At 44.1% G+C, this 13,505-nt stretch overlaps 1 protein-coding gene across 1 annotated transcript in view; it reads right to left on the bottom strand.

The window, feature by feature from the left end:
• The window catches only part of LOC103205999 (gamma-aminobutyric acid type A receptor subunit rho2), a 66,329-nt gene that overhangs the window by 24,934 nt on the left and 27,890 nt on the right, over positions 1-13,505 (bottom strand). Inside the window, exons 3-5 of the mRNA XM_007951443.1 lie at positions 3,936-4,003; positions 641-864; positions 134-183 (exon numbers count right to left, since the gene is read on the bottom strand). Of these exons, the coding sequence (XP_007949634.1) occupies positions 134-183; positions 641-864; positions 3,936-4,003 (342 nt within the window). The remainder of the gene's footprint in view (positions 1-133; positions 184-640; positions 865-3,935; positions 4,004-13,505) is intronic.

Raw genomic sequence — 13,505 nt, 5'->3', positions numbered from 1 at the left:
GAGTTTTGTCTTCAGTAGCAGATACTGCTGGTGGTATCCTCGCATTCCCTTTACTACGCTGGTGCATGCATCCCCCAGCCATTCTGGGTGTTGCTTGTTAATGGCACACACCTGCACCCTTCTCCTGAGGTACCATGAGATACTTGGCAGGATTCATACCCTCTACCCAAGGCCAGTAAGTGTCTGTTTTTAGTGTTTAATTTTAATGAAACCTGGAAGCAGGCCAGGAAGATGTAGAGAAGACTGTATAAATCACTCAAGTTAGCTCGGAAGTCAATCTTCAGCAGTATTCAATAAATAATAGCAATTGTTATTATTTTTTCAGTCTTTATTACCTGGCAAGGCTCATAGTAGTGTAATAATGTGAAAGGTTCATTAGCTCTCTCACAGGTAGAAGGTACATAGAAGGTCATTGTCTCCATCAACTAATTCAGGATCAAGTAGTTTTCTAACCCAAGCTTATGTTGCTCCAATGACAAGGAAGTCACCACCTACCCAGGCTGGCATCAGAAGGTTCATATTATCCCATGTGGCCCACAGACCTAATCATAATGACAGACGCTTCAGAGCCAGAGGGTGGTCTGCTCACTCATATTGAAATAGCATTGGACAAAGAAACAATGACCCTATGTATAGTTACCTCATGCTGTACAGCACGTGACCATCTGGGAACACCCTTAACATGATATTGTCAGTGGTAGTATCATGGGTGAATGACCTTTTGGAGTGAACAAAGAAGATATCAGGGACCCAGATCTTCTTCACCAGCCGGCCGTCGAAGGTCATGCTCTTATTGCTGGTGCTGGGGAAAGCCAGCCTCTCATCCTTCCAGTAATGCCGCAGGTACAGGGTCATGGTGAAGTCCTGTGGGAGCCATGACAAGACCAGAGAGAGACAGCTTAGGAAGACCCCTTCCTTACAATTGACCATTGTAATGGACACCTTGGACCCAATCCCCAGAAGTTATAGTTCTGCAGCTCTGTGACAATAATACTGCTGCAATCGAAAAGACGATGGTTTATTTGTGTGTCAGGAAGTTGGAGCCTAGGAGACTGAGCAACCCACTCTCTAAGCTTTGCTAATGATAACCACAACTATGATGCCAACAACCTTGCCTGGTGGCCAGCAGAGTAGAATTTTGCCCCAAAATCCTACCCTCTCTCACCTAGCCCTTTGCATACTTGGATCCTTACCTACCTGGCTAAAGATTTGATTTCAGTTTAGTGGCCACTACCAGAAGGCTGGACAGTCAAATGTTCTTCTCCGGAGGGTTTCTGCCATTAGACTTACAAGATTCTTGAAGGCAGGATTGTGTCTTTGCCACCATGCTAGTTTAGTACCTGGCAAGGCACATAGTAGGTGCTCAGTAAATGTATGCAGGATAGAAAAATGGAAAGATGAATGGAAGAATGGATGGGAAGTTGCATACTTACTGTGATCTCAACTTGAAAGCTTATCTTGTGTCTCCCCACCTGCATAATTGATGCCTTTAACCAAGAGTTTGACCCTCATACCATGAGCAGAGCTAAGACACAAGGTGCAAATAAGCAAATAACTACCTAAAAATCCTCTTGTGGAAGCAGGTGGGGGAAGGACAAAAAGAGTACAAAGTGGCAGAGGGCCAAGAGGGAGCCCTAGGAAGGGAGAAGAGGATAGGCACTGAAATAATGCCATATGACTGTCCCCAGACTGATCCTGGCCTCCAGTGCACCAGCCCTTGCTGTGACCTCCCTTTCCACACACAAGGAGAATGACCAATATATGGATAGGGAGAGGCCTTGCCAAATGTCACCTTTAGCTCTTCCAGGACACACAGTTGGAGTGCATGATCTGAGGAACGTTGCTTAGGCAAGTGCCACATTGCAGAGATACAAACACCAGCTATGCATGACCAGCTTGGATATCACCTGCCTACAACTTTATTTTGCTGGGGTCTGCCTGATTTCCTATCAGCTGGTGGTTGGTTTGGGGGAGCAAGTCATTCTGGACCCCTTCCCCTGGGATCCTGAGTGTCATGGGATAGTAGGGTCTTTACATCCAGAGCAGACATCTGGGTTGGCTCAAGGCTAGGACAGCCAGGCTGGCCTCAGACCCAGCTGTTTCTGGAGCTATGTCCAGCTGTTGGGTCCTCCCAAGGAGTTGAGAGTATGTGCTCTAACATTTGTCACACCTCTACCCAGGAGTGGATTACCCAGTAAGTAAGGTAAGAACAGGCTTACTTGTGTTCATCGGCCAATCTATAGTGAACAATTTCACGTGGGTTTCAACACATCAGTATGAAATTGCTCATTACAGATTCGTAAGTAAGCACAAGTAAGCCTATGCTTACCTTACTTATTGGGTAGTGTGGTAGTTAAGTTTGTGTGTCAACTTGGCTGGGCCTGGTTGAGTGGCTGGGCAGCTGGTGGTAGTTATTCCCCAGTCAACTCCATGGTGGGATCTAGCACAAGCAGCTGAGTAGCTGCCTTTGGATTGTGGTCTGCCACGGTCTGGCAACCTTGAGACTTACAATGGACTTAAGTTAATGGCCTGCCATGTGGTTTGGTAACATTGGGACTGTACCTCTTTACTTCTCAACCTTGGGCTTCTCAGCCTCAGCAGCCAGCAGTTGTCTGAGTGAAGAAACACCTCTAGCTTCAGTGGGCCAGGAGCAGGAGGCAGAGCTGGACCCCAAGGTTGGGGGACTTTCACCCAGCCCCTAGAGTCTGGCACTTTGAACTTGGACTTAAGGCCTCCAAACTGTGAGAGAATAAACTCCTGTTTGTTAAGGCCATCCCATTTGTGGTATATTCTTGTCAGAGTGGCACTAGGTAACCAGAACAGGCAGTCTGACACTGCTGGCACTTTTCACGCATAGACACCATCTTTTACCAGGTGCTGCAACGATGTATGCCTCAGGCATGCAGCATTAGCAGCATATCAGCTCCTCTGTGCCAGGTCCAGTAGGTGCCAGGAAGGCTGCCACTGTTCCAACGCACCTGATGACATTGCAGGGGGGGAAGGAGAGCCTCCCCTACTTCCATTCCACACACATTTTGAGAGAGGCCCACTCTGGGCTAGGTCTTAGAGATATAGAGGTGGCAGTAAAAGACATGTTCCTGCACTCATGATGCTTATAGTCTATTATGGAAGAATTATAAAGATAGCAGACTTATAAATGATGATGTCAGCTATGAAAAAAAAAAAAAGAATGATAAAAACAGACTCTCTAGATCAGGTGGCCTCATTTCAGCTGAGACCTGAAGGATGAGAAAGAGATAGCTGTGGGGACAGCCTGGACAAGAGCATGTATGAGGGTCTCTGAGACAGAAGAATCATGAAGTTTGGAAACTAAAGGAGGAGCTCACCAGAGGGAGTGAACAGTAGAGATGGGGCTGAGAGGTAGGTGGGCTGGGGCTACTATCCATGGGCAAGCCCCTGCAGGATGGCCCAGAGGGGGTATGCAAGTGGTAGTAGGACAGAAGTGAGCACTGTGCCACTCTGGCATGGTGGGCACTGCCAACAAACATGCTGGCAAGCTCTGTTCATGGTAGGCAGTGAGAATCAAAGGACTGCAGGATTTCAATCTGAAAATGTCTACCTCTACTGCTGCCCCAAGTGTGGCTCACCTGATGACTTGAGGAGTGTGTTCAAAATGCAGAGTCCTGGTCCTCACTCCCAGAGATTCTGAGTCAGGAGATCTGGGGTTGGGCCCACGAATCTGCACTTAACCAACTCCCCAAGTTATTCTGCCCGTGAATTTGAGAACCCGCAGCTCTAGATTTTAGTTCACCCAGGCCAACTTCCAAGCCCCATTTGTATTACCTCCAGCTCCTGTCGCTACCCACACAGGCACAGCCTGCAAGAACAAAGTGCCACCAACACCCCAAAGCTCCCACAGGATCTCAGCCATATGGTCACTCCCTGGAAGCTGCCCAGCTAAATGCTTTACATACCATGTCCACCTCAGAGATGCTATCCAGGCTCTCCACCTGCACATCCACACCCACTGGGATAGCAGGGCCTGCAAAAGAGCAAAGATAGCTGGTTAAGGAGCATTCTTATCTGCCATCAGACTAGGAGACAGCCCCAAACTCCTTCTCTGGGGAGTGCCTGGGCCGGAGCAGGGATGAAGCAGTGGGTCTGAACTCTATGGCGGTTTTCTTGCCAATTTTTGATCTTTTGGGTGCCTGAACTTTCTCTGTGAGGGGTAATGACTATGCCTCCCTTGTCATTCCTGGCTAAGGTAGATGTTTAGTGCCTGCTTCTTGGATGAATACGTGAGCTGGATTACTACTTTCTACATCCCAGGACTGTCTCATGGCTGTAGGATAGAGGAAATAATGTTATTCTTGTGCTTGACTATCCACAGGTGGTACAAATGGTTAGTGTGAGTGGCTACTAACTAAAAGGCTGGAAGTTCAGTCCAATCAGAGATGTCTCAGAAGAAACACCTGGTGATCTACTTCTAAAAAATTAGCCTTTGAAAATGCTTTCAAGTACAGTTCTACTCAGACACACATGGAGTTACCATGAATCAGAACCTTCTTGATGGCAACTGGTGTTTGTGTTTGAGTGGAGACCCTGGTCGTTTGTGTTAATGTGACATCTGAAAAGTACAGAAGGAGGCTTTAGAGCTTCTGGCCTGGGGTTGGTATACCTGCATGTCCAGATCTGGTCATTCAAACTATACTACAGAGTGACTAGCGTACAACTGAGGGCTCTGCTCTCCAGAAGCCTTCAACTGTGCAAGACAAGATCTTCTTTGTACAAATTTAGATTGCAGTTAAGATAACACTGTAAGAGATTTTGAAACCCCTTCATGACAGTCAGGTGAGAAGCATTGTTGATACCTATGCCACAGGTACAGGGTCCTGTGGGTCAAAAGCTCAGCACTCAGTTTCATCTGGCACACTGCAAGATTTCAACAACTGTGGGATCCTGTTCCAGTTCTTGAGCTGGCTTATATTGATAACGTTTATTGGTATGTCACATTGGTAGGTGCACTCTATAAGAATTTATTGAGCTTTACACTTATCATTTGTGTACTTATACACACACACACACACACACATGTTGTTGTTGTTGTTGTTTGCCGTTGAGTCGGCCCCGACTCATAGCGACCCCTCCTTGGGTTTCCGAGGCAGTATCACTACGGAAGTAGATTGCCCAACCTTCCTTCTGAGGAGTGGCTGGTGGGTTTGAACCGCCAGCCTTCTGGTGAGCCGTCAAGTGCCTTAAGCACTATGCTACCAGAGCTCCTACATATATGTTATGCTTCAGTAAAGTATTTCTTAAATCTTGGATTCATCATGTGTGTGTGTGTGTGTGTGTGTATGTATGTATATATATATATGTACATATGTATGTATGTATGTATGTATATAAGCTCCAGTAGTGTAGTGCCTAAGGCACTTGACTGCTAACCAGAAGGCTGGTGGTTCAAACCTACCAGCCACTTCTTGGAAAGCAGGTTGGGCAATCTACTTCCGTAGTGATACTGCCTTGGAAACTCAAGGAGGGGTTGCTATGAGTTGGGCCCCACTCGACGGCACATAACAACACAGTTCTGAGTGGTTTAAGCAGCTGTGGTGTGGCTGTTTCCATGATGAGATCTGATGTAAGGCAGTCACCTCTAGGCATGTGGCCTGCTTCTAATATATGTATATATATATGGATGTCCTGGAAAATTCTCGACTTTCTATTGGATCTGGATACTCATCTAGCTTATCATCATCAGCTGGCTTTTGGAGCTGAACCTGCAATATTACCTGCCAATCTTGGATTTGTCATCTATGGAAGCCAAAAACCTGCTATACTGCTCGCTGATCTTGAGTTCATCAGCCCCTGCAGCTGCGTGAGTCAGGAAACGCCTCCAGCTTCACTTTTGATCCACAAACTTGGGATTTGCCAGCCCCTACAACTATGCACAGTGTTTCCCTGAGTTAAATTTCTCTCTCCCTCCCTTCCTCCCTCTCTCTCTTCTCTCTCTCTATATATATATAAGCTTTACTGGTTTTGCTTTTCTAGAGAACCTAGCCTAGAATGAGGAAAAACAAAAACTTGTGCTTGTCAAACATTAACAAAAGCTTTTACTCACTTGCAATCAACAATGTTTCTGGATTAAGAGTCAGGTGGCCCCTGGGCTGAGCCTTCTGGGTAGAGATATTGTCAGGAATCCAACCCAGGAGGACTTGGGTCTTCTGAGGACAACCAGGGAGTGCAAAGCTCACACTGGTTCTGAGTGAGAAGACCTTAGGGTAGTGGGGGGAATATTAGTCTTGGGGAATGCAGAAGAACTGGAAGGGATTCAGACTTTGGCTTGACTCAGTGCAGGAGGATCAGAGATCCTAACACAGAATAGTAATTAGACGGTTCAATCCTCAGTCTCAACCCAAGTGGGAGAGGGTCCTCATGGAGGTGGCCCAGGGTGTTGCGTGGGCTCTCCAACTCCTCCCCAACCTCTCCCAGAGGCTTGCTAATACTGAAATTCCATCATCAAAGATTCATTTATTGGCTGAACTCAACAGGATGAAACTATCTTATTTATTTGTTGTTGTTGTTGTTATGTGCCGTCGAGTCGGCCCCAACTCATAGCGACCAAGCATTTGAGTGGGATGCCATCAGGAGTATGGAGATGAATAAGGTATATAGTTCCTTTCTCCAAGAGCTTAAAATCTATTAAGGGAGACATCTATCTCTGTTTCAAGACACCACAGAAGTGATGCTAGAAGCATCCATCCTCAAGATACTGTAGGAGACCAGAGGAAACTCAATTAATTTTAACCAAAGGCATTGGAGAAAATTTCATAAAAGAGAAAGGTTTTGATTAATTCTGACTGCAAACATTGGAGAAAATGTCACCAAAGGGACAGCACTTGGGTTGGGCTTTGAAAGATTAATTACTTTTAACAGGAAGGGAGAGGAAGTAGGACATTTCTTGTGTGAACAGTATAAGAAATATATTATAGCAAGGTGAATAATTAGCCCACACGTCTCAGACATGTTGTTGTTGTTATGTACCGTCGAGTCAGCCCCGACTCATGGCGACCCCTCCTTAGGTTTCCGAAGCAGTATCACTACGGAAGTAGATTGCCCAACCTTCCTTCTGAGGAGTGACTGGTGGGTTTGAACCATCAGCCTTCTGGTTAGCAGTCAGGTACCTTAGGCACTATGCTACCAGAGCTGGAAAAAGGCAGCTTCTTTGATCTTTCTTATAAGCCTTTGTGCTTCCTAAGTGTAGAAAATTTATATAACCAATTAACAGCAGCTCAGTCCCTCCTGCCTTAGGTGACTTTGTAGCATAGTAGAAACAGGGCCCTCGAATCCATGCTGGCTGGTCTTTGCATTGAGCACTTGGTCTAGATTTGTTCCTGGACTGGTGACTGCGGAGGTATAGCAGAGTCCATCTGTTTTTTGGCAAATCCATGGTCCTGGCCTTTGGCCTCCAGGAGCAAGATCTCCCTTATTATGGACTCTTCATCCAGATCCAAAGCCTATGCTGCTCCACTAGCCATCTCAGCACTCTGTATTTGCTCACTGAGCATGACTGAACTTTCAGATACTCATCATACACCTCCTAGGCCTTGGATGGTCAGGCACTCAGCTTCAGTCTTGTCTGAGCCACCTCCCTGCACCATGGCTGCATCATCACTCCATCCTCACTCTCAGTGTGGCAGCAAACAAACACAAGTACACCTTCCCTAAACTATGCCCAGCTGGTGGACCACCTACACCCACATAGTTCCTGGGATTCCTCACACCTATCTGGATCATTCTACTGAGGCCCCACATCCTGCAAGGGAAAGTGAGAAGACATGCATTTAACTTCTTTGCTCTGCCCACCTGTCATCTTCTCACCAGGTGGAAGGAGGGCTTTCTGTGTCCTCTGTGTGGCAAGATTTCTCTTCTTGTTCCTAGGGGTAGTACATCTCACATATCCACCTTAATGGCAGAATGGTTGCCCTATCTTCACAATGATAAATCTCTCTGGACTAAAGTGACACAGTTCTTGATGTAGGAGCCCAGGATGACGTGGACTGTTGTTAGGTGCTGCTGAGTCATTTACGATTCATAGCCACCCTATGTACAACAGGTTGAGACACTCTCATCCTACACCATCCTCATAATTGTTGTTATGTTTGAGCCCATTGTTGCAGCCATGGTATCAATCCATCTCACTGAGAGTCTTCTTTTTCCCCGACCCTCTACTAAGTGTGATGTCCTTCTCCAAGGACTGGTCTCTCCTGATGACTTGTACTAAGCTTGTGAGACAAAGTCTCACCATCCTCATTTCTAAGGAGAATTCTGGCTTTACTCCTTCCAATACAGACTTATTTGTTATTCTGGAAGCCCATGGTATATTTAATATTCTTCACCAATACCATAATTCAAAAACATCAATGCTTCTTTGATCTTCCTTATTTATTATCCAGCTTTCACATATATATTTGTTGTTGTTGTTGTTATGTGCCGTCGAGTCAGACCCGACTCATAGCGACCCCTCCTTGGGCTTCCAAAGCAGTATCACTACGGAAGTAGATTGCCCCATCTTCCTTCCGAGGAGTGGCTGGTGGGTTTGAACCACCAGCCTTCTGGTTATCACATATATATAAGGCAATTGAAAGTACCATGGCTTTGGTCAGACACATCTTAGTCCTTGAAGTGACATCTCTGCTTTTTAACACTTTAAAGAGATCTCTTGCAGCAGATTTGTCCAATGCAGTGCACTGTATGATTTATTGACTGCTGCTTTCATGGGCATTGACTGTGGATCCAAATAAAATGAAATCTTTGACAATTTTAATATTTTCTCCATTTATCATGATCTTGCTCATTGGTCCATGACTTAGACTAGGGATTACTAAAGATGAAGATACTTGGATTTGTTATCAAGCCACAAAAAGACAAGGATATTTCACTTATTGCTAAATGAAAGAAGCCTCTCTGAAAATGTCACATGCTGCATAATTCTAACTATACGGCATTCTGGAAAGGACAAAACTATAGAAAGAGTGAAAAATCAGTGGTTGTCAGGGAGGTAGGGGGAGGGAAGTGATGAATGGGTAGAACAAGGTCATTTTTAGGGCAGTGAATCGATTCTGTATAATACTGCATTGGTGGATACCTGACATTACGCATTTGTCAATATCCAAAGGACTGTATAGCACAAAGAGTAAACCTAATGTAAACTATGGACTTTAGTTAATAATGGAGCTCTGGAGGTGCAATGCCTAAGGCACTTGACTGTTAACCAGAAGGTTTTGGTTCAAACCCACCAGCCACTCCACAGAAGGAAGATGGGGCAATCTACTTCTGCAAAGATTTATCGCCTTGGAAACCCAACATGGGTCACTATGAGTTGGAATCAACTTGATGGCAGTGAGTTTGGTTTAGTTCATAATAATGTATTAATATTGGTTCATCAATTAAAACAAATGTATCATAGGAAAGCAAGATGTTAATAATTGGAGAAATAGTGCAGGGAGCCAGGGGTTATATGGGAACTCTGTACTTTCTGCACATTTTGGCTGTAAAGATAAAACTGTTCTAAAAATCCATTTTTTTGAAAAAATGGTTGATTCACTATCTGCCATTATCTTTGTTAGAGTGAAATGGCACTAAGTTCAATTGAGTTTGGAGAATGGGGAGCAATTCTATTTACAAGTAGCATAAGGTATTTGGAAGTTTGTTGTTTAGGAGAAAGTTTGGGAAGATAAATTGTTGGGGGATCCTAGAAAAGTCTTCTGACTGATAGTGGAGTCCACAGTTACTGGCTGCAGGCCTGCAGAGGCAGCCAGACACACACACACATACACACAATGACGCATTCATGATCAGCCTGCCTGCTCCCACCAGGCTTCAGGCCGACATGATTAATTACTGTTCTCTGGTCTCCAACCCTGCTTTCAGACCTTCACTGTCTCAGTCTTCCCACATCTGCATAAACTCTAATTCCTATATTAAACCCCATATTTCCATAATCCTGTGGAGGCTCTGGGTTCCTGACACGGGGTTATTGGTGGTACATGGGGCAAAGGCCATCAGTGTGGCTGCACCTCCATCTTTACCCCCTCACTTGTAACACATGAGGGCTCCTCTAAGCTTGTCCCTGCTTACTGGTCATGGTCCAACTTTCTAATGCTGTACATCTAGAGGATATACAATTATTTTTCAATGTTGTTTTAATTTTTATTTTTCAGATTCCCACTGAGTTTGAACATCTTCCTATACTTACAGCTTACAGCTTCAGGATTTCCTCTTCTTTGAATTGCCTGTTTATATTCTTTTCTCAAGAAGCCCTGGTGGCACAATAGTTAAGTACTCAGCTTCTAACTGAAGTGGTGGTGGTTCAACTCCACCCAGTGGTTCCTTGGGAGAAAGATCTGATGATCTGTTTTCATAAAGATTATGTTGTTGTTGTTATGTGCCGTCGAGTCGGCCCTGACTCATAGCCAAGAAAATCCTATTTTTCCCCAGTCTGTAGATTCTCTTTTACTCTTTTGGTAAAGTTTTTTGATGAGCATAAGTATTTTTAGGAGGTCCCACTTATCTAGTTTATATTCTGTTGTTTGTGCATTTTCAGTATGTTTGATAGTCGATTTATGCCATAAATTAGGGCCCCTTACATTTGTCTCTATGTTTTTCTTCCATGAATTTTAGTTTCGTTTTTGTTGTTGTTAGATGCCCTCGAGTCGTTTCTGACTCATAGCGACCCCATGCACAACAGAACGAAACAGCCTGATCCCACGCCAGCTATCCCTGCTATACTTGAGCCCATCGTTGCAGCCACCGTGTCAATCCATCTCATTGAAGGCTTTCCCCTCTTTCGTCAACCCTCCACCTTACCAAGCATGATATCCTTCTCCAGGGAATGGTCCCTTCCGACAACATGACGAAAGTAGGTGAGAGGAAGGCTGGCCATTCTCATTTCCAAGGAGCATTTCGGCCACACTTTCTCCAGGACAGATCTGATAGTTCTTTTAGCAGTCCATAGTACTTTCAGCATTCTTCGCCAGCACCACAACTCAAAAGCATCAAGTCTTCTTCAGTCTTCCTTATTCATCGTCCAGCTCTCACATGCATACGAGGCGATTGAAAATATCATGGCTTGTGTCAGGTGCACCTTAGTCCTCAAGGAGACATTTTTGCTCCTCAACACTTGAAAGAGTTCCTTCACGGCTGACCTACCCAGTACTACAGGTCATCTAATGTCCTGACTGCTGCTTCCATTGGCGTCAATTGTAGAATCAAGTCAACGGTTTTAGGTTTCACATTTAGATCTTTGATCCATTTTGAGTTAGTTTTTGTGTATGGTATGAGGTATGGATCCTGTTTAATTTTTCTGAAAATGGATATCCAGTTTTGCAATCACCATTTATTAAAGAGAATGTCTCTTCCTCATTTAATGGACTTCAACCCTTTGCCAAAGATAAGCTGCCAGTAGGTGGATAGATTTACTTTTGGGCTCTCGATTTTGTTCCATTGATTTATGTGTTGTACCAATACCAGGCTGTATTGACTACCATGGCTGTATAGTAGGTTCTGAGATCAGAAAGTGTGAAGCCTCTTACTTTGTTCTTCAGAAGACCGAAGAAGAGTTGATGCTTTTGAGCTTTGGTGTTGGCAAAGAATACTGAAAGTACCATGGACTGCTAAAAGAACTAACAGGTCTGTCCTGGAGGAAGTGCAGCCAGAATGCTCCTTGGAGGTGAGAATGGCCAGGCTTCATCGCACGTATTTGGGTCATGTTGTTAGAAGAGACCATTCCCTGGAGAAGGATGTCATGCTTGGTAAGGTGGAGGGTCGACGAAAGAGGGGAAGGCCCTCAACGAAGTGGATTGACACAACGGCGGCGGCGATGGACTCAAGTGTAGCAAGAATTGTGGAGCTGGCTCAGGACTGGGCAGTGTTTCATTCTGCGGTGCATAGGGTCGCCATGAGTAGGAGATGACTCTATGGCACTTAACAACAACATAATATTTGTCTTTCTGTGATTGACTTATTTCACTCAGCAAAATGTCCTCCAAGTTCATTCACATTATACAGTGTTTTGCAAATTCTACATTATTCTTTAGGGTTACATAGTATTCCATTGCGCATATGTACCATGTTTGGTTATCCATTCCTCAGTTGATGGATACCTAGGTTATTTCCATCTTTTGGCTATTGTAAATAGTGCTGTGATGAACATGGATGTGCATATGTCTCTTTTTGTCATGGCTCTCATTTCTTTAGAATGTATACCTAGTAATGGAGTGGCTGGGTCAAATGATATTTCTAATTCCAACTTTTTAAGGAATCACCATACTGCTTTCCACAGTGGTTGTATCATTTGACTGTCCCACCAGCAGTGTATGAGAATTCCAATCTCTCCACATTCTCGTCAGCATTTGTTATTTTTTGTCTTGTTGAACTTTGCTACTAGTGCTGGGGCAAGATGGTATCTCATTGTTGTTTTGATTTGCATCTCTCTAATGGCTAATGATCGCAAGCCTTTCTTCATATGTTTGTTGGTCGCCTGAATATCCTCTTTGGTGAAGTGTCTATTCATGGCTTCTGCCCATTATTTAATTGGATTATTTGTCCTTTTTTTATTGAGGTGTTAGAGTTTTCTGTAAATTCTAGAGATAAGTCCCTTGTCAGATATGTCATTGCCAAATATTCTTTCCCAACCTGTAGGTTCTCTTTTGACTCTTCTGGAGAAGTCTTTGGAAGCACATTAAAATTTAATTTTTAGAAGGTCTGATTCATCTAGTTTCTCTTCTGCTGTTTGTGCATTTTGGGTTATGCTTGATAGTCCATTTATGCCATATATTATGGCCCCAAATTTGCCCCTAGTTTTTCCTTGAAGAACTTTATAGTGTTAGGTTTCACATTTAAGTGTTTGATCCATCTGGAGTTAGTGTTTGTGTATGGTGTGAGATACAGATCTTGTTTCATTTTCCTGCAAATGGATATCTAATTTTGCCAGCACCATTTATTAAACATTCTCTTCCCCATTTAATGGATTTTGGCCCTTTGTCAAAGATCAGGTGACCATAGCTCAATGGATCTATTTCTGGGTTCTCAATTCTATTCCATTGGTTTGTGTCTGTCATTATACCAATATCAGGCAGTTTTGACTACTGTGGCTGTATAGTAGGTCTTGAGATCCAGAAGCGTGAGACCTCCTACATTGTTCCTCTTCTTCAATAGTGCTCTGCTTATCCAAGGTCTCTTTCCTTTCCATATAAAGTTAGTGATTGGTTTTTCCATATCCTTAAAATACGTTGATGGGATCTGGATTGGGATTGCATTGAATGTATACATTGCTTTGGGTAGAATTGACAGTTTCACCATGTTCTTCCATTTATGTAGATCTCTTATGGTTTCTTGAAGTAGGTTTTTATAGTTTTCTTTGTATAGGTCTTTTGTGTCCCTGGTAAGATTTATTCCTAAATTGTTGTTGTTGTTGTTGTTGTTATGTGCCGCTGAGCCGGTCCTGACTCATAGCGAGTCCTCCTTGGGTTTCCAAGGTGGTATAA

This window comes from Orycteropus afer, unplaced genomic scaffold (assembly GCF_000298275.1).
Source record: "Orycteropus afer afer isolate SDZICR_OR568_19922 unplaced genomic scaffold, OryAfe1.0 scaffold00011, whole genome shotgun sequence".
NCBI classification, from domain to species: Eukaryota; Metazoa; Chordata; class Mammalia; order Tubulidentata; family Orycteropodidae; genus Orycteropus; species Orycteropus afer.
This window is presented reverse-complemented; position numbering and strand designations above follow the sequence as displayed.